Source organism: Populus alba, chromosome 15, assembly GCF_005239225.2.
Source record: "Populus alba chromosome 15, ASM523922v2, whole genome shotgun sequence".
In the NCBI taxonomy this organism is placed as follows: domain Eukaryota; kingdom Viridiplantae; phylum Streptophyta; class Magnoliopsida; order Malpighiales; family Salicaceae; genus Populus; species Populus alba.
The window spans coordinates 12,067,609-12,090,557 of NC_133298.1; the positions used below are offsets into that span (position 1 = coordinate 12,067,609).

Genomic DNA, 22,949 nt, shown 5'->3' on the forward strand with positions numbered 1-22,949 from the left:
TATAGAAGATTTCATGAAGCTTTGTCAATTCTTTAATAAGTCAAAATAGTTTAATGAAGAATCAAATTAAGAGAATTATCCCATAATCACATACTAAATTATTCTAAAATCAAAGTATGTCCTTAAAAAAAACTAATTACAAGATAAATAATCATATTTATACTAGGTAAAAATTATTCTAAACAATGTTGAAAAAATAACAAAAGAGTTCTAAATAAAATAGGAAACGAATTATAAATTAGCTAGGAAACTAATACAATTCTCAAATATTAGCTTTAAAACCTTATCAAAAGAACTTCTTAATGTCTAATTGACTTGAGATTTTAACCCAATATAAAACAAGACCTCTGGAATCTTCTGGTAAACTTTTAGCCCAATCTAATCGTTGGATAAAAAAATATGATTGTTAGAGTAAAATTATGCATTAGAAAAAATAGATCTCTAAATGTCAAAATTAATTAGCCCATAAAGTACATGGATCAGACCCTTTTTATACATATATTAAATTGAATAAATTTTGATCATCACATGTTAAATATGTAACCTTCATGAAATTCATCTTGGCTCAAATACTTTGAATAAACCTATTGAATACATATTTGAACTTCTTTGCTCTTAGTCTTGTAATTGACCCATCTAGAACTTATAATGGATTATTTAGTGTAGGTTAGATTGTATCGTCCCCTCTCTTCTGAAAATGATTAACCTTGAATCATTACCTATATTAAACAAAGAAAAATCATAAACATTGAAAGTAGTAATAACACCATACCCACTTGGTAAATTTATTTTGTAGGCATTGTCATTAATTTTTTCAAGGTTTTGGAATGGACTATCTCTTCTCGGTATCAAATTAGTCTTTATAAGTTAAGGAAACCTCTCCTTGTGTATATGCATCTAAACCTAATCACATGATTCAAAGATAACCCCTTTTGTACCTTTATTAGCTTTGAATGCACATTGCTCATTTTATTTATTTATTTATTGTCGTACACTTTCATAAAGAGCCTTTATTACCTATGTCTTTCTATTGACATCAAGACTAACCCTTGCATCCACAAGTAAAGGAATTAGATCTAAAGGAGTTAAAGGATTAAAGCCATAAATAATTTCAAAAGAAGAATAATTAGCAGTAGAATGCACACTTCTATTATATGCAAATTCAATAAACGACAAATAATCTTCTCAATTCCTTAAATTGTTTTGAATGATAGTTCTTATTAATGTAGTTAGAGTCCTATTAACTATAGTTTGACCATCTATTTATGGATAACAAGTATTAAAAAATAACAATTTTGTTCCTAACTTACACTATAAAACCTTTCAAAAGTAGCCAAGAAACTTAACATTATGATCATAAATAATGCTTCTAGAAACCTCATGAAGCTGAACTAATTCCGTAAAGAATAAGTTCATTATATTAGTTGTATCATCAATTTTATGACAAGATATGAAATGTGTCATCTTAGAAAACATATCAACAACCATAAAAATAGAATCCCTACCCCTTTTTAACCTAGGCAAACCTAAAATAAAATTCATAAATATATCAACTTGAGATTTCTTAGGCATTAGCAAAAGAGTGTATAAACCATAAGGTAAAAATTTAGACTTTGCACATCTCTTTTCATCTTAGGTCAATAAAAGTGCTCATGCAAAATGAATAAAGTCTTAAGAGCCCCAAAGTGTCCCTGTTAATTTACCCCCATGAGCTTCATAAACTAGCAATTCACATATAGAATAATTGAACATGCATAATCTCTTTTCTTTAATAAATATCTAATAACCCTATAAAACGTATCAAATGCCAAATGTTCACATGCAACATATACTTGGTAGAAATCAACATCCTAAATATATAAATCTTTCACATACATAAATTTTAATAATTTATTATTTAAAGTTGAAAAAAGTACATACATTTATGATAGTGTATCAGCCACTATGTTTTCCTTACCTTGCTTATACTTAATCATGTATGAGAACATTTCAATGAACTCTACCCAATTTGCATGCCAATAATTCAACTTTATTAGCTCTTAAGATGTTTAAATGACTTATGACAGTATGAATCATAAACTTCTTAGGCTTCAAGGAATGTTGTCAAATTTTCAAAGTTCTTGCCAAAGTGTAAAGCTCTTTATCATAAGTAGAATAATTAAATGTCTCACCATTAAGTGTTTTGCTAAAATAAGTTGTGGACCTTTTTTTTTCTTACATTAAAACAACTCTACTACCTATTCTTAAGGCATCACACTCAATCTTAAATTTTTTTTCTCAAAATCAAGTAATGATAATAATGGGGCCAAAATCAATTTCTCTTTCAAAAAGTTAAATGTATGCTTTTTTTTTCTTTATCTCATTTAAATCCTAGTGACTTTTCAACAATCTCAATTAAAGGTGCGACTAAAGTACTGATATCCTTAACAAATCTCTATAAAAACTAGTCTATGAAAACTTTTTACCTCAGTGATTGACTTAAGTGTAGGTCATGCTTGAATAACCCCTAACATTTTCTTCATCCATTTTGAATAAATTTCTCATTAACAACATATCCAAGAAATACAATTTTCTCCATGCCAAAGTCATTTTTTTTAGTATAAACCTTTTTTTTTCGCAAAATAACCAATACATTTCTTAAATGTTTAACATGCTCCTCTAAATTCTTGTTATAAATTATACAATTATCAAAATAAACCACACTAAAGTTATAAAATTGCCCAAAACATGGTTCATTAATCACATGAATGTACTAGGTGTATTAGTAAGTTCAAAAGGCATAACTTAACCACTCATAAAAACCATATTTAGTTTTAAAAGTAGTTTTCTATCCATTGTCCTTTTTTATTCTTATTTGATGATATGCAATTTTGAAATAAATTTTAGAAAACACACAAGATCCATGCAGTTTATATAACATATCATCAATTCTAGGAATTAGGTGCCTATACTTATACACAACACAAATTCGATTAGGACAATACGCATGACAATTTTGTGATAAAGGTGTGGAAAAATCATGCAGCAAATATGTAACATTGAAAACAATACGATATTTTTTATATAAAAAAATATGTTTTGAAATCTAATTTGTCACTATGAAATTAGGTTGCATGATTTTTGGTTTGAAGCACAAGAAAATACCAAAAAAACACGAGAGATAAAGGTCTCCAAAGCTGGAATGACATGGCTGTTTAGAGGGATTTCAAACCGCTACACATCCCGAAAAATATTTGGCCATAATATATTGAGCACGTGATGTTTGAGCGGTTCACACGACGCTCACAGTCCGGTACTGGCAACCAGAACCAGTAAATTCATGGTTCCTTGACAACGCACATCGACGGCTCTGTTCTGTTTGCTACACATGTGAAATGGATAGTAAGATTAATTTAAATAAAATATGTCATTAAATGATTTAGTGTTACTTAATTAATTATTTTTTTTATAGGTTACGTCTCTTAGACGTGAGCCGAGCCCAAAAAAGCTGTTTGTAGAGACGTCTGTGCGGAGTCAAAACCATCAAAAGGGGGTGCAATAGCTCTTGTGACAACCACACTCAACACTTTATGGTATGTTTGTTCAACCTTTTTATTTTATAAGTATTATTTTTATTGAATTGAATATGATTATGATTATTATTTTTTTATTTTCAGGAGAAGTATAACAGCTGGTTGAGGGAGAGATATAGGGACGATCCTTCAACCCATCCGAATTTAGATCCGGATTTGTGGATGGAGGTAGGAACATCCAGTGGATTCGATAAAAATTAGGTGTACGGGATCTCCTACACTATGGCCAAGAACTTGCAAGCGACCCATAGTGTCACAACCGTTGGGAGCTCCTAATCAGTATTGAGCACTCAATCTAAGGAGTTCGTGGGCTTGCAACAACACATAACTCGTCTTACCGAGAAATACGAGCAACTATCAGCGAATTATGAACAACCTCGCCAAACGGTCATGAATTTGACATCACAGAGTGGTGATACATGTACGCCCCTTTTTAGCTGTATGGTTCTAGAACAACCAACCTCCTCCTCCTCCTCCTCCAGCTCAGTCATTGTGCTAATTTAATTTTTTTTTGGAAACACGTTTAATTTGTAATGAATATTATTTAACTATATTTTTTTATTTTTTTATGTTTGAAAAAAAATTTATTTGCATAATTGGTTTTTTTTACTATTAATTTATATAATTTTTATATTATTTATTCTAAATAATTTTTTAGAAAACAAATTTAAAAATACCCACCGAGGGATTTACAGACAGAATGTATCCGTCGACATTTTATAGAGAGTTGAAAAATATTTACTTGAAATATCACAATCAACGACGTCTACACCGACGGACATATTCCATTGGTATTTTATATAAAGTTGAAAATTATTTATTGGAAAAGCCACAATTACCGACATTGTCACTGATGGATATATTCTATCGGCATTTTACAGAGAGTTAAAAAATATTTACTGGACATGCCACTATCACCGACGAAATAAATTTGTCAGTATATTTCCAGTGGGAATTTTTTTTGCGTGCATTTTCCATTTCTAAAACCATCAGCAATACTTTTTTTTAATCGACAGAGTTAGTGATGGAATGTAGTCAACACTTTGTGGTATGTTCATTCAACCCTTTTATTTTGTAAGTATTATTTTTATTGAATTGAATATGATGATTTTTTTTTTTATTTTTAGGAGACGTATAATAGCCGGTTGAGGGAAAGATATGGGGACGATCCTTCGACCCATTTGGATTTAGATCCGGATTTATGGATGGAGGTAAAATCGTCAGATGAATCCGATAAAATTCAGGTATACGGGCTCTCCAACACTATGGAAAAGAACTTGCGGGTGGCCCGTAGTGTCTCAACCGTTGGGAGCTCCCAATCAGTATTGAGCACCCAATCTAAATAGTTCGTGGGCTTGCAACAACACACAGCTCATCTAACCGAGAAATGCGAGCAACTATCGGCGAATTATAAACAACCTCGCCAAATGGTCATGAATTTGACATCACATAGTGGTGATACATGTGCGCCCCCTTTTTGGCCATATGGTTCTGGAACAACCAGCCGCCTCCTCCTCCAACTCCGCCATTGTGCTAATTTAATTTTTTTTTGGAAACACGTTCAATTTGTAATGAATATTATTTAACTATATTTTTTTTATTTTTTATGTTTAATAAAATTTTATTTGCATAATTGGTTTTTTTACTATTAATTTATATAATTTTATATTATTTATTTTAAATAATTGTTTTTTTAAAAAAATAAAAAATACCCACCGAGGGATTTACAGACAGAATGTATCCATCGGCATTTTATAAAGAATTGAAAAATATTTTCTGGAAATGTTACAATCACCGACAGATATATTCCGTCTGCATTTTATAGAAAGTTGAAAATTATTTATTGGAAATGCCACAATTGCCAACATTGTCACCGATGGATATATTATGTCGACATTTTATAGAGAGTTGAAAATATTTACTGGACATGCCACTATCACCGATGGAATAAATCCATTAGTATATTTCTGGCAGGAATTTTTTTTTTGCGTGCATTTTCTATTTGTAAAACCATCGACAATATTTTTTTTTACCAACAACATTGGTGATGGAATGTGGAATTACGATGAAAGGGGATGCCGATGGAGTCTAAATCTTACACCGACGGATTATATTCATCGGTAAAACTGTGAAATCTTATAGTGCAAAATATCACAAAACCTCATCCTTATATTTTCCAACAAAAAAAAACAAAAACAAAAAAACCTACTTAATAACTCTTACTTCTCCTCAATCATTCAACCATTAAAGCTTATAAGGTTTTTCATGTTTAATGGTGTTCGGATTCAATTTTCTAACAATTATAGTAATAGTAACATTAACACAACTCTCACTATCAATATATAATATACCTTATTATTTATATGACATCTACTATGAAATATATTATCTCTTTTTTAGTTTACATTATTCTCCTTAATTTGAATATTAAGTGATATTTAAATCATCACAACCTCTCCATCAACTGAATACTCAATATCATTATAGTCCTTAAGTGATGACATCTTATCCTCTTTGGATTTATCATTTTTAAATTTCATCTACTCATGCTTTCTATTATAACCTAAATTTGGATCTCTCAAATTTGTTTTATAAAAAAATATATATTTTATTTTTTTTATTTTTTGTAAAAAATAAAATATATATTTTTTATAAAACAAATTTATAATCCAAAAATATTTTTGAGACACAAAAAGATAAGCCTTCGAGCTGCAAAAGACCAAAATACTAGAAGAATAGCTAGATTGAGATATTTTGACAAGATGGGATGAAGAAATGAAAAAAATTGAGGGTCAAATCCAAACTTGACCAAAATTAAAAGAATTAATTACGTCTAAGGATGTAATTAAACTTCTAACATGTTTAATTGACTTATTTAAAGACTTAATTGAAGAAAAATTAAGTTTGAAAGTCAATTTGACCAAAATTAAAAGAATTAATTAAGTTAAAGGTTTTAATTAAACTTGTAATGGGTTGGGAGGATTCAATCATCAAGGACTCAATTAAAGAAAATCAAGTTTGAAGGTCAAATTCAGATAAATTTACAGAGATTGGAAGATTAGGGACATAATTGAAAATTTGAAAGGCCAAATTGGTGCAATTAGGGATTCAAATGCAAGAAATTTGAAGTTTGAAGGATAATTAAGGGGTAAATTGAAGAATCCTAAAACCAATGATCAAAATGAAAAAGGAGTGCACATTTAGGGACTAAAATTGATTAAAAAATTCAAGGGTAAATTTGAAGAAATTGGAAGTTTGAAAATTATTTGAGGATAGAATTGAAGGGCTAAATTAAAAAAAAAAAAAAACATCAAAAATCAAGGGTCCAAATTGAAATAACCAGAAACTTAATCGAAAGAAATCTTGAGAAATCAGCCTAAATCGGCTGAATTTAACAAAATTGGAAGATCAAGGACCTCTTCATAAAATGAACAAAATGGTGCCGTTTTGTCACCATTGTTCATTTTCTTCTCCATTTATCCCGTGAGGGAGCTGGCTGGGTTTTTTTTTTTTTTTTTTTTTTGGTAGAGCATTTAATGCTCTCTCACGTTTCAACTTTCAAGTAAGACAAAAGGGACTCCTCTGGAAGCTCTGGCATCTTACTACCTATCAGCATGATTCCTGTCGAGTGGTACCACTAACTCAGCTAGTTTTTGATAGCGCATGGTTTGAGAGTATCAGGTTGTTGGCTTGGCATCAATGACTGGGATCATTCCAAGGGAATTAAAGAGGGTTAGGAGCTGAGTAAGAAGGATGATATACATCTCCATCAGCTCCAATAAATAGGATCTTCAAAGGGGGAGGGATCTTGGAACTTCCAACAGTAAAAACAAAAGCAAAGGTTCTTTTATAGAAGCATGGATTTGTTTTGAAATGGGTATCTCCCTTTATATAATAGAGAAATATGCTAGTATATTACCCATGGATTTTAGTCTAGAACGTTGCAGCTTTCTTTTGTTTTATTTGGTTTCATGAAGCTTTGTCCCCTGGAATAATAAATGCATGCAGTTCTACAGTGTTTCCTCATGATGGTGTGTTTTTGTACCTGTCTTAGGTGGTGCCAGAACATGCTTGCAAGTTAGCTTTTACATGAATATAGTTCCCTGCCATTTAAATCTTAGCTTAACGTGTATATGGTTTCTGGGCAGAGGCTATACACAAGTTCATGAAATAATGTTGTTTTGATCTTTCAAAAAGAGAGGAGCGTATTTAGTTATGTTCATGGGTTAGGCTTTTGAAATGGTTTTTTCAAAAAGTGGGTTGTTGTCTGTGGATGAGGCCATGTCTCTTTTTGTTATAAGTTGTGCGATGCCAGACTTGGGTCAGGCTAGGAAACTCAGCGTCGGGCTAAGCTTTTAATGTCTAATGCTGTGTTTGGTTGAGCACGATTTTACAAAGAAGAAAAAATGATTTTTTTGTTCTCTAGGGCATATTCGCAAACCCGTCCTAATAAATTTTTTGACAATTTTTTTTTATTGATTTTTTTGTTTTTTCAAACATACCCCCAATAATTTTCAAATTTTCTAAAAAAATCCTAGACCATTTCAAAATTATTCTTGAGTCCCTCACAAGTTTTTCCCAATAATTTCACTTAATATCATGTTATAGATTTATACTATAAAATACAGATCTAATATTAAAAATACTTGTCTCTGGAATTTCAAATAAAATCAAAGATTTAAAAAAATATTTTTTTATTTCAAAAATATAAAAGTATGTTTCGTATGTATATGACCAAGTCTATCAAAAATAAAACTAAAAATCATATTTTCATAAATAATACACACACAAGGCATGATTTAACATCTTTAAAAATTCAAAAAAATATATTTTTGTTGATATTTTTGCATGTGTTTTTAGATTTAATAACCAGTTTATTAAAGTCAGAAGAACTCGGTCTACATTTCAAAAACACCAAAAATTTATGATGTTTTCTTTTAATATATGATATTATGAACTTATATGTAAAATATATTTCTAATATTAAATAAAAAAACACTTTCTTTTATTTGTATGTTTTAATATTAGAACGATTAGGTTTTAACCTAGTAAGATAAGGACCTCCTTACCGAGAAATAATTTTCAAACTCTAGATAAATCAACGGTTACAAAATATAACAAATACCTTAGTTTATATCAAACAAACAAATAATACAGTTTACCTTAGGTAAGGTGTACTAGAGGTGATACGTCATTTCTATTCACAATCAATCTCCTTATCCAAACTTTAAGACCAATTAAGGTTTTTAGTGATCACTAAATAATAGCATAGTCAATAAACTTAATAACAACAAGTTTTACTTTATTCATCTTAGAGTAATGGTGACGGTAAAAAAATCAAACTTCATTTTTTTTCCACTTTAAATAATCTTCTGAATTATTTTTGCCTTGAAAAGCTAAAATTTTTATCTTAAGGCTATCCAAATAATCCTGAAATTCCTCCTCCCTATCTAGTCTCCTATGGATACATTTGTCAAGTTACCGAACTCTCCTAGGCCTTTTTTTTTTATGTTTCCAAAACCTACCACCATGGTTATCGTTAAAATCCTTAGCCATCTCATCTGTAAATTTAGTTTTAGTTTCTTTTGAATATGAATTAGCTCGTCTCGTAAATCTTCATCCTTCCAAACCTTCATAGTTTGGCCCATTTCAAAGACTAGCCAATTCAGTTCTCAAACCAATCATTCCATTCATTCCTACAACAAACCATGTATTCATCAACTTTAATTGTTATTGCATGGCTAAATATCCTCATTCAAGATTATTCCTATCTTTTGAAAACTGATACTCACTTTTAGTTGACATCATCAAGAGTTAGAAATTAAATTAGTAGCACACTCTCAGTTGATATCACACCTTTCGTGTTTCACATAAAATTTTGAATTTTAACTTTAATATGCTCACCTTCTTTTTTACTACTCAATTCTCAAGATTTTCAATTCTTTAAGGAAATAGATCACAACAAATCAAAGATTAATATCTTAATAGCACAATCAAATAACATAAGGACTTTAGAAGTAATAAAAACTAAAAACTATCGATACAAAACTACAAATATGAAATCACAAATATCAATATGAATTTGTTTGAAATATGAACGATACTACGATTATAAAAAAAATACTGCAAAATAAGAAATTAATGAAATAAGATTTAATCAACTTAAAATTACAATAGCACCTTCATTTTTTATATATATGGTGGCCAAAACTAAAAATATATTTTTTTTTATGATTTTCTTTGCCTTTTTTTATATGATTTTATTCAATCAAGATCACAAATAATTTTTTTTAACTTGATGCTGCAACTAGTTTTTAAAGAATAAAGAACTCGACAACAACTAAGTATATAAAAATTTAAAGATAAAAGGAATATAACCTGATTTAGAGCCTTACTTTGATATCAAGTTAATACAAACTCTATGGATATAAAAATCTAGAAACCCATAGTCAAATTGACTTTTTCCAAGAAAGCTAAAATCAAGTTTGGAATTGAGCCTGACATAACAATAACCGATACCGAGGCACTAAGACTATAAGTAACCAAACCACCACCAACACCTATAATAAGACATGAATGATAAGTATAGAAGATACCATGAAGCATGGTCAATTCTTTGATAAGTCAAAGTAATTCCATTAAGAATTAAATCAAAAGAATCCACTCATAATCAAACAATAAATTATTTTAAAATAAAAGTCTATCTTAAAAAAATCTAATTACTAGCTAAATAACTCTACTTATACTAAGATAAAAACATTCTAAGTAATAATAGAAAAATAACAAAAGAGCTCTAAATAAAATAGTTAAAAGAATCCTAAATTCACTAAGAACCTAATACAATTCATGCATCGTTATCGCAAGGCCTTATTGATGTTTGATTCACTTTAAATTTTAATCCAATATAAAACAAAGTCTCTGGAATCTTTTGGTAAACTTTTAGTCTGATCTAATGGTTGGCTAAAAAATTATATTTATTAGCGTAAAATTATGCATTAGGGAAAAAAAAAAAGCCTTTAACTATAAGATTAATTAGCCTATGAAGTAGATGCATTAAGCCCCTTTTATACTTAGATTAAGTTGAATAATATTTGGCCATCACTGATTAAATATGTAGCCTCCTTAAAATTCACCTTGGCTCAAATATTATTAATAAGCTTATTGAATGCATTTTTGAGTTTCTTTGCTATTGATCTTGTAATTGCCCTATCTGGAAGTCCTAATGGATCATTTAGTTTAGTTTTGATCATATCACACATCTCAACTATCTTTATTGAATCATAAAGGTATATGCTTTTAATAGCTCAAAGTGATTCTTTTATTGCATAAACTTTTTAGAATCAAGGACTTCAATTTACTTGATCTTATGGTTTTCTTCAATAGTGAGGTAAATAATTAGGGTAGTCTAGTCCTATGGTGCTTGTGAGAAGCTTACAAATGGGAAATATGTTATACATTAGGATTCAGAAGAAGCGCTTGGTGCCTCCTAGTTTGGTGGTACAGAAATGAATAGCTTTTACAACATTGGCGGAGCATTAAAAAGCAATGGCATTGTTGTCTAAGTTTGCACCCGGTTAGAAGTCCCTTCCCTAAATGATATAGCTTGCAATGCTCGTTAAAGCAGGCTAGTAAGCCTAATAACCTCAACTTTCAGACCCTTTATCTTCATTTAGTTGTTTTAGTCTAAATGTGATATTTCTTCGTTCTCCATTTGTCTTTGATTGAATCTATTGATGTGGCTTATAAAAGGAAGCTAAACTTTCATAGGATAACCTATATTTATTCCTAGATATGGTGATATGTATATGCATAAAAAATATAAATGAAATGCAAAGAACTGGATTGAGTATGCATGCTTATTATTGTTTGATTTTTTATTATATCAGGAATGTGAGGATGGACTCAGTTGAATTTTCTTGAAAAAATATTAGTGAGTACACCAAACCCATAAGAATTTTTATCAATTAAAGGGATTTTCACCAAGGAAAAAAACTAAATCCTCAATGAATATTTCTCTCATATAAATGTATGAAAACATAAATCAAGCATCAATTTTGAAGCAAGTCATTAGATGTGTAAAAGTGGGATGAAACATATTTTCTATTAATTCAAAACAACAATTTACAAAGCTTATGTAATACAATGCAAACTTTTTATGAAAATCAATGTCCTAAATAAAGTTACTTTGCTAATTATTTCCACACTTTTAAACCTAGATATGCTACGAGTTTGTTCATGTCATCTCAAATCTAACCAAATTAACACATGATTCTCTCTTTTAGATTGGATCGGCCCTCTACAACATGTTGACCTATGCCTTTTAATCTTATGACATTATTATTAGTATCTTCATCTTGCATGTGATAACATATGATTTCAGAAGCCTAATGTTATGATTCCCTTCTTACAGCCTCTCTCTCATCTATTAGAGTTTGCATGATCGAGTTAACTAACTCCCTCAAATGGTTATCCAACAATGTGACCAACATTGTTTACTGCTAATACTATTTTTAAAACATTTATTTCATCTAACCAACCCATTGATCTAGATTTGAGTATATTTGAGCTTGAATTCAACTCTTTCCTTTACTACATATGTTATTTGTATAATTTCAGCTACCATGTGGTCTTGCTCGCAAAACTATTCTTCAACTCAGGTATGAAACAAAATTTCTTCAAAAAAATACGATACTCCTAACTCTAACGTCTATGAATTTTGGATCATGGCGAAAAAGAACTTGGAAACAAGAAAATTTTAATAGTCAAAAGTATTATAAAGAAACTCTAAAAAAAAGAAATCAACTTTTGCAAACTCATTAACTTGAAAATAATAAACAAAAATGTTAAAAATAGTGAAATGCTCGAGAAGTCAAAATGTGTCCGAAACATATTTTTCTTTGAACTTTTTATATTTTTGTATTTTTTTTATAAAAAAAAATTATCAAGACAAGCATCAAAATCGAGTTATAATGAAAACTCATTAAAATGATAAATAAAAGGGTTAAAAATCATAAAATAGCCATGAGTTGACCAAATTGAGTTGAGAACACATTTTTCTTAGATATCTTTCATATTCTTGCATTTTTTTATATTTAAAAAAAATTTAAAAAAATGGGATCAAAATGGAGTTACTAGAAGGACAAAAACTAGTTGTTTTAAAGGTGACTTTAAAGATTATCTCGTGTTTAGAGAATAGGATTAATCTAGATGATCTATTCTAAATGATATCATATTTGTTGTTTTAAGTGGTTGCCTATAGGTGATGGATAGGTGAAAGAATAGCTTTTTTTTTCTTGAATTCTAGGTTTAAAAAATAATAATGAAGCCATTTTTAAATTAAAATACTAAAAGCATCTCCAATGGAATTGCTAAATGGATAACCAAAAAAAAAATAAAAAATTTTGATTTTTCTTTACTTGTTTTTCATACTCCAATGGGAAAGTCAAATGAAATGCTAAAATGCATTTTTTTTTTTATTCCTGTATATCTCTCAAAAAAATTAAAATTAACAAAATGGGTCTAACAAAATAATAAATCAATTAAATATAGCCATGTGGAATAAAAAAATAAAATCAAAATCATTAAAAAAAAAAACACTAACTTATTTCACTCTGATAAAATTAGCTTTTCAAATGGTTTTTTTTATTGGAATACACATATTTATACTATTTAAAATGTTATTTTATCTATTTATAGCATCTCCCATTAAATATGCTTTAAGAAAAGATAAGTAAGATCAACTCTTAAACATGCGTGCCAGCTCAAAGGGAAACGAATAATCAATCCAAAAAGGATGAAAAATGTACTCAAATCTTGTCTAATAATGACAATGCTGGCATCTTGATCTTTTAATCAGCCTTTCAAATACAACTCATAAAGAATATTAAAGCAAATCCACAATCAAGAAATTATCATACTGAAAAAGACTTTAAGTGAAAGTATAATAATATGTATTATTAATACAAGGTTAATACAAGCTTAATCTAGATGATCTATTCCAAATTATGCCATTTTTGTTGTCTAGGTGGCTGCCTAGTGGTGGGTGGATAGGTGAAAAGAATAGCATTTTTCTTCTGTATCCTGGGTTTTAAAAAAAAAAATAGGAGCCAGTTTTAAATTAAAAAAGTGAGATCAACTCTTGAACATGCACGCCAACACAAAGGGGGGAAAGAATAATCAAATCCAAAACGATGAAAATGATGGCTCTCTCTCAATCCTGTATGGAATGATGACATCTTGAGCCTTTCAAATACATCTCATAAAGAATATTAAAGCTAATCTACAATCAAGAAATTATCATACTGAAAAAGAATTGAAAAAAATAATACATATTGTAAGCATAGTAAAAGCTTATTTAAAAAAAAACATTTATCTTGAAAAAATATCTACACACCGAATTACCAAGTAACAAAAGCGATGTTTAAATTCTTAAGCAGAGGCTTCAGAAAATTAAGACATTCCACCATTCGAAACATTACGGAGGTAGCACTCTTGATTACATGCTAACTTGAACTCCATGTTCGAGCAAACAAGTTATTTAACATGTCAAACCCTTGAAACACGAGCAATTCACTCAATCATCTCGTCGTCGTCGTCGTTGTCAACAATCTCCTGAATTCTCATCTTTTTCACTTTCTGGGCAGCATCATCCCTTGGGGCATTGGGAATTTGAATCAAAACATCAGTCTTCTGCCCAGTGGTTGCATTAACGAGCCCACCATTCTTCTCCACACGATAAACCAAGTCCTGTCCCTCTGGGCCTGCATCTATGTACACAGTAGAGTTCTCATCAATCTCTTCTCTCACGAGCATTCTCGATAGCTCTGTGACCACCTTCCTCTCGAGCCATCTCCTTATGGGTCGTGCACCATAGACCTAAAACAAGAGATAGACGACGTGAGCTCCTTCATCAAAACAGAGTACATAACAAGTGACAGAATATGGTGTAAGAACACTCACGGGATCATAGCTTTCTGCCAAAATATGATCCAGGGCAGCATCTGTAACTGCCAAAGCAATGCCCCTCTCAGCAAGGCGGCTGGCAACGTCCTTCATTTGTAACCTTGAAACCTTTCTCAGTTGGTCATGAGAGAGTGGATCAAAAACCACTATCTCATCAAGCCGGTTTAGTAACTCAGGCCTGAACTGCTTTCTCACCTGTCAGAAAAAATCAACAAATGACAGCAAGTTGATATCTCAACTTTCTTCAAGCCACAAGCCTACGACAAAACCCATCAAGACTGCACGACCGAATTTATAGAGCATTAAGCTTACCTCTTGCATCACTCTGTCTCGAGCAACTTGCATGGAACACTTGCCCAGCAGTCCAGACAGAAGGTGCTCCGCTCCAAGGTTGGAAGTCATGATAATCACTGTGTTTCTGAAATCTACAGTGCGGCCTTGACCATCTGTTAACCTTCCATCATCAAGAACTTGAAGAAGAGTATTAAAGACAGAAATGTGAGCTTTCTCCACTTCATCAAACAGCACGACGCTATAAGGCCTCCGCCTCACGGCCTCTGTCAGCTGCCCACCTTCCTCGTGTCCCACATACCTGAAACACAAACACACGGGTGAGATATTTTAGCCATGCAACCTTACAGAATAGAGAAAAAGAAATAGATGAGAAGTAAGTACTTACCCAGGAGGAGCACCAATAAGTCGAGCTACTGAGTGTTGCTCCATGTACTCTGACATATCGATCCTCACTAGTTGGTTTTCATCATCAAAGAGCTGTTCAGCAAGAGCCTTGGCTAGCTCAGTCTTGCCAACACCAGTTGGACCCAAGAATAGAAATGAGCCAGTCGGCTGTTGAGGCCTGCCTAAACCAGCCCTTGACCTCAGCACAGCCTCTGCAACAGCATTGACCGCTTGGTCCTGTCCTACCACTCTATGATGCAACCTGTCTGGAAGCCCGATTAGCCTCTCCTTCTCATTCTGGCCAAGCCTTGTGACAGGAATGCCAGTCCACCGACTCACTACTTCTGCAATGTGTTCTGGTCCGACAGTTTCTGTCAGCATCAAGTTCTCGTCAGTGGTTGATCCTTCAAGACGTGCTATGGCAGCTTCCACTTCCTCCAGCGCCCCGTAGCGCAAATCAGCAACTCTGGCCAAATCATATCTTCTTTCAGCCTCTTGTATGGAGAAATGTATCTCCTCTCTCTTCTGCTTGAGCCGCCTGATCTCATCAATCCTTTCTTTCTCCTTTTTGTATTTCATCAACAAGGGCTGAAGCTTGTCTCTCAAGTCGTCAAGTTCTTTTACAACCTGGAAAAGTATCAATATTGTCAGATTTACCACGAGAGAGATATAAAGCAGTACATAATTGATTTCCAGATCTTCTTTTAAGGTGCGATTCTTACTTCAGCCAGTCGAGCTTTGCTAGCTTTATCCTTCTCCTTCTCAAGAGCATGAAGTTCAACTTCTAGTTGCATTCTCTTCCTTTCAAGGCTATCAATTTCTTCAGGCTGACTATCAAGTTGGACTCTCACATTCGCGCAAGCTTCATCGACTAAATCAATTGCCTTATCAGGCAGATGACGACCTAAACACATCAACCGAAAAGACCAGCATTTATTATCCCGCCAAATGATTCCAATATATCAATCAATTATGCATGAAAATATACTACCCTTCAATAAAAATCACCAATTCCAAAATTACTGGTGCATATTAAAACCTGGAAGTGGAATTGAACTGTTAAAACGTACCTGTAATATATCGACTTGATAATTGAGCTGCAACCACAAGGGCTCTGTCCTGAATTCGAACACCATGATGACCCTCATACTTCTCTTTCAATCCTCGAAGAATGCTTATTGTGTCTGGAACACTGGGCTCAGCCACATAGACTTGTTGGAACCTCCTCTCAAACGCAGCATCTTTCTCCACATACTTCCTGTACTCTTCCAGGGTTGTGGCACCAATGCACCTGAGCTGACCTCTTGCAAGCATTGGCTTAAAAAGGTTGGCGGCATCCATGGACCCCTCTGTTCGACCCGCACCTAGAACAAGATGAATTTCATCAATAAACAGAATCACCTTGCCCTCAGCTTCCTCCACTTCTTTCAACACGGCCTTTAACCTCTCCTCAAATTCCCCTCTATATTTTGCGCCAGCAACAAGGGCACCCATATCCAAGGCAATGAGCCTGACATCAGCAAGATTACTTGGAACATCCCCTCTCACAATCCTTAGGGCCAAACCTTCAGCAACTGCGGTTTTTCCAACTCCTGGCTCTCCAATAAGGACAGGGTTGTTCTTAGTTCTCCGTGACAGAATCCTGACAACCCTCCTGATCTCCTCATCTCTTCCAATAACAGGATCAAGCTTTCCCGCATCTTCCACAAGATCTCTCCCATAAGTCTTCAATGCCTGAAAATTAGTATCCCCAGAAGCATTCTCCACCTTCTTCCCTTCCTTTCCTCGGAGTTTCTCTACCTCGGATTTCACTGTGGAAGCGGAAACTCCGACTTCTTTCAACAAATCTCTTATTTGGGAGTCCTCGAGAAGGCCTAAGATCATCTGATCAACAGCCAAATAGGAGTCCCCGCGTGATTTTTGTAACGCTTGAGAACGCCTTATCACCTTAATAAGACTAGTGCTGGGCGGAACTTCATCAGGAGGTGGAGACTGAGAAGGGAGTTTCTTCAGGACTTTATTGAAAACTCTTTCTGCTGCCTGCGCAGTATTCTCACCATCACCGGCATTGGCAACCGCTTGTCTCAAGATTCCACTAGGGTCTGAAATAAGGGCCACAGCAAGATGTAATGGGGTTATCTGGGCATGACCAGCACCCACTGTCAATTCGTGAGCTGTTGCAAGGGCCTCGTTGGTCTTGTGTGTGAACTTTCCAGGATCCATTGATTCTTTAACTTCAAAGTCCTTTCTTCAAGCGAAGGAAACCAACGACAACGGTTTTGGAACTGATCATGAGAGATAAACACGACAGCCATGTAAGATTTTTCCAAGAATACAATATAGTTGTATTACAACTACTAGCCACTAGCAGGTATACTTGCAATAAGAATAAAAGAAAATAAAAAAGCGTTGCTGTCGCCGTTCGGAATGCGAAAAGCACAGAACAGAAAAGCGCTAAAACTAGAAAACGAGATTAAGGAGATGGAAAGTGTAATTCTAATTTCTGCGTACCTGATCAGTTAACGAAACGGATGTCTTTCTTTCAACTAGCTCCTTGCCCTAAAACTAGAGCTGGATCTTCGATTGTTGAATCTGTTTCCGAGTTGAGTTTGGCCCTCTCTTTTTTTTGCTGCTTAGAATGAAGCGAAAACGATGGGATTGAGGTGTGTTTTGAAGAGAAGAGAGACATCTGGAACCAGTAGATACGAGGCACTAGAAACTACTAGATAGGTATGGAAAAACATATGCTCGCATGCTCTCACACCTCTCCCCTCCCGTCTTGTCCCTAGCAGTAATAACTAGTCGTAAACTTATCTTTAAAAAAAAAAAAAAAAAAAAAAAAAAAACTCTGACCTGGTTCTTTTCTAAAACAATTAAAAATATAAAGTAAAAATGTATTTAATTAAAAAAAAATTAATAATTTATGTAAATAAAAAAAATAAAAAATTAAAAGACAGATGGTGGCCAATATATTTATATTTTATTTTAAAATGTAGTTGTAATTGTTTATCAAAATATTTTTCATTTAAAAAACTATTAAAATAATATTTTTTATTTTTTAAAAGTTATTTTTGATGTCAACGCATAAAAATAATTAAAAACACCAAAATATATTTATTTTAAGTAAATAAAAAAATAAAAAAATTTTAAAATTTTTCAAAAATATTTTTAAAACATAAAAATAAATAGGGTTTAATATCGCAATATAGTAATTTGATACCGGTCATTTACTTGATTATGTTTAGTGAATTTATTCATGAAATTGATCTCTAATATAAATCAAGACACACATAAAATTTATTAAATAAAAAAATTATGCAATGTTGTGCATATTAAAAATATTATAAAAAAATATATATGTTTTTAATTTTCAATATAAAGTTAATCTATATATAAAAAAAAATTATAGACGAATCACACTAACCTCATAAAAAATTATACACGCTTAGTATAAAATAAAAAAATAATTTTATTTTAAAAAGTCTAAAAAAGCACGTAGAAAAAGAATTAATCAAAATATAAATTAAAACATTTTTTTTAAAAATATAAATATAAAAAGTTGTAATTTATTTAAAAAAAAAAAAAAAAAAAAAAAAGATAAGGCCGGGCACTCTGGGCCTAGTAAGCCAAGCTTAGCACCTGGCTCACAAAGAAAATTTTTCTCTCACGTGATTCCTTGACTCCTTTTTTTTTTCTAAAATTAATGGGGAGGGCGACGCATTGTCGGCTCCATTCTTTAACAAAAAAATATATGATGCTTCATCTGAAATCTTCAAATTTTGGTTATTATAGTGGCTGGAAAAATAGAATTGTTGGTTATTTTTTTAAAAACTCGTTTTCAACATATTTTTAACCTAAAATAACATTCTATAAACCTTGTTAAACAAAGTCATAATCTTAAAAAATGAAACAAACTGCTTTAAAACCCAAAATCAACCCAAAAAATCTTCTTAAGCTCATACCACTTTTTTCATGCACTTTCAAGGTCCAAAAAACATCCAATTAAAACTTTTCTCATTATATGGAACTGTTTAATACAAAAATCAATTATTTTAGTGATTAAAATCATTACAACGATAATTTTTCTCTTTAAACCAAAATCCAATAAGACTCTTTCTTTCTCCTCATACCTAAAAAATACTAAAAAATAATGAAAATAAAATTTGATATTAAATTAATTTTTTTAAAAATTAAAATCACCGATAAACTAATGGATTAAAAAGATTAAGGGTCTAAAATATACTTTTCAAATAAATTCTAAAAAACCATCTATATTACTCGACTTTTTTACTTCAATTTTTATGCCTTTGAGCCAACATTTTCTCTAAAAAAAAAATACTATTAAGTGCTAAAAAGATTCAATTATATATAAAATTAAAAACAATATTACAATCAAAAGTTAATTATGAGAAGGTAAAGAGGAGGAAGATCTACAATAAAAAAAAGTCATGTAGTTTATATTATAGACAATATTAAAAGAATGAATAAATAATTAAATCGGTGGTAGAAAAAAATCAAATAATAGAATCTCCTCAATTAACCTAGAACAAAATACTTTTCAAATTTCTTGATTAAGAAATTGTGCCCCACGCTCCTTTTCTAACATTTCACTATCTTAAACAAATTTATAATATATATTAAATTAAAATAATAAATAATAAATTTAATTAGAAAAAATTGAAATAAGATCAACGATAGAAATATGATCTAGAAAAATAATCGATCAACTTGGATCAACTTAGGTATGATGTACTGAGAGTGATATGTTTTTTTCTTACATAGTTAATCTCCATGCCGGATTCCTGCAAACCATTTATTTTCATAATAATCATAATTTACGTAGCAAGCTTTTTAAACTTTATAATTATAATTCTATAATTAAATCTAAAATTTTCTTTTTAATTTTAGGAGATAACTTCACCACTCTATGTAGTGCATGTGATGATATAAAAATGAAGGATGTTATAAGAAAAAAAAATACTTGTAATGAAAAACCAACAAAAATATCAAGTTAAATTACAATCAGATATTATTTATATAGGAACTTAATGTTAGATTCTTAAAAAGATTGGTTAACTAATTATTTCATGGATTAAATATTAATTTACTCTTCTAAAATCAATTGGAACTAATATTTTCTGAACAAATAGAATTACTTAGAAAATCTAACCATTAGTTTTAGCATTTCATAATCGCTTTTAAAAAAATTGAATTTTTTGTATTTTTTTAATTTATTTCAAATTAATATTATTTTTTTTTGTGTTTCCTAATTATTTTAATGCGCTAAAATTAAAAATAATTTTAAAAAAACAAAAAAATATATTATTTTAATATCTTTTCAAACAAAAAAAACACTTTAAAAAACAATCACAACCACACTCAAAATACATCATAGTTGCACTTAAATAATACAATGGTTCACATTAAACCTCTTCTGGCTTCTTTGGATGTTTTCATAATATTCACAAACACCATGTTGTCAACCAAAGTAAAAATGCTTTCGTTTTGGAGTGCAAAAGCCACGGCGTCTTCGAGCTCCAAAACTTTCCAACATCTCTCTCTCTCTCTCTCTCTCTCTCTCTCTCTCTCAATTCAAAGCCCTAAATAATCAGAAGAAAACAAAGAGAAAAGATGGAGATGGCTCCAAAGTGAATCGAAAACTGTGTGTCCAAATTGAGATTAATTTTGATTGTTTCTTGGAAATCTAATAAAGTTTGGTGTGTTCATTAAGAACACATCAACGAAATAAATAAGATAAGAATATAGTTAATTAAATATAGTAAAGAAAATGAAAGGCATGAACAAGAAATCAATATAACTTGAAAGAAAACTTGAACATTACAAAGAGAGAAAGCAAGAAAATGATCTTGATCTAAAAATCAAGATGCCTAAATGAATGGCAAATGCCTCCTTTTATAGGCCAAAAAAACTATTCATTTGGTAATTAACTATTGAATTAGTGGCCAACTAATGACTTGGTGGTTTAAGTATGGATTTGTTTTCTAGATGAAATGATATTTCCACAATCAGAATTTGACAAAGTGGTCTTTATGAAAGTTGTAGGAATCTGTATTAGCTTTCCATCTAAAGAAGAATGAGTTCATTTAGACTTAAGAACCCAAGATATGGATTGAACACTGAACAGTGTCTAGGCTACAGGACAGATTTGATATTCTATTGTGAAGATAATATTTGGACTCCATAATGGCAAAGTTGAGTCTTAGACTCTTCATGAATGTTTTAGGTCTATGTCTTAGCTTTCTATCCATATAAATTAGGCTGGAATCCAAGACATACAGCTCTAGATATGACCCAATGACTTAATGATGTTCCAGTTTGAATTGAACCAGCATCTATTTTCTAAGCTTAGCCCTTTTTTTGTCCTTTCACTTTCAATAGTTATTCACATCAATCAATCTTTTGAATTGTGAGATATGCATATATTTAAAATGAACATTTACCATAAATTAATGATATTTATATCATAAGACTTGTTATTATAAAACAGGTCCTCAAGGTTGTGCCTTAGAAGAACATTATGTAATTTGGATTGAAAAGAAAGCTGACTCCAAGGTATATTGGGCCTTTTGAGATCAAAACAAGGATAAAACCAATTGCCCACAAGCTAACACTCCCCTAAAATTTGGTAAAGATAGAAGATGTGTTCCATGTATCTTTATTGCAAAAGACTAAGGTAAAACCATAAGATCATGCCAGAGTTTTAATTCAAGATCCTTTAGAAATAAAAGAAGACTTGACTTTGTAAATAAAACCAATAAGGATTTTGGATCATGGTGAAAAGGAACTTGGAAACAAGAAAATTTCAATAGTCAAAAGTATTATAAAGAAACTCTTAAAAAAAAAAAAAAAAATTTGGAAGATGGAATATTAAATGAGAAAAAAGTACCCAAAACTATTCTTGAACTCAGGTATTAAAAAAAATTTAGGGATGAAATTTTTATTCAGAGGAGAAAATGTAAACCCCCAAGTTTAAAAAAAAAATATTGGTGCAAATCTCGATTGAAAATCGATAACATTACCGTGAAACGATAATAAGACTATAAATAAACTAAATGATAAAAAGGTAAAATAACTATATTTTGGAATAATGAAGTGGTCTCAAGGATTTAGTAGCATAACTTATTCGATCCATGCAAGTATGACACAAGAAAATTCAGATTTTTATGTAAAATCACCTACCGACTACTTTTATACTATTGAATAACTCTTAATCCAACAGTCATATCAAGTTAAAATTTTACGGGGAGTTGCCTGACAAAATATTATATCTTATGTTAGAATTTTAGGGCAATAAAAATTCATAAATATCATACAATAATGTCAACAGTCATACAAAAAATTAAAATATAGACTTATTAATGACATTTTCATAAATAAATGGATAAAATTGAAATTTCAGCTCCTTCCTCTCCTTAAACAACTGATTCCACTGAAACGAAAAGAAAATGGAGAGTTTCTTGCTTTCTTGCAATTTTTACACCAAAAACTTGGGAGAATTCAAGGTTCAAAGCTAAAATAATAAGGAGATGAGTGGTTCAACCTATCAACCACAAGAATCAAAAGAAACTCAAGTGATAGAAACAAAGTCATAGAGAGAGGCATTATAAATTAGAGGGAGAAGGAAGAGGAATGGAAACATTTTTTATTGGTTAGCATTCAAAGTTCATTTTATTGTCAGTTAAGGAGTTTTAAATTTAAATATACAAGCTTAAATGA

General features: G+C 31.2%; 1 protein-coding gene across 3 annotated transcripts; it reads right to left on the reverse strand.

Annotated features, from left to right (window-relative positions):
* Nucleotides 1–13,925: 13,925 nt before the first annotated feature.
* LOC118033386 (chaperone protein ClpB1-like) lies at nt 13,926–17,955 on the reverse strand. 3 transcript variants are annotated; one of them, XM_073404866.1, is made up of 7 exons: nt 17,724–17,955; nt 16,283–17,456; nt 15,935–16,116; nt 15,214–15,839; nt 14,847–15,126; nt 14,532–14,729; nt 13,926–14,447 (listed from the first exon to the last, which is right to left on the reverse strand). In XM_073404866.1, the coding sequence occupies exons 2-7, from the start codon at nt 17,433–17,435 to the stop codon at nt 14,142–14,144; spliced, it is 2,745 nt and encodes a 914-aa protein (XP_073260967.1). In that variant the 5' UTR covers nt 17,436–17,456; nt 17,724–17,955; the 3' UTR covers nt 13,926–14,141. The 3 variants fall into 3 exon arrangements, with proteins under 3 accessions (XP_073260967.1, XP_073260968.1, XP_034894233.1); XM_073404867.1 differs by having other exon boundaries at nt 16,283–17,460; XM_035038342.2 differs by having other exon boundaries at nt 16,283–17,497; nt 17,724–17,954.
* Between the last annotated feature and the right edge of the window lie 4,994 nt (nt 17,956–22,949).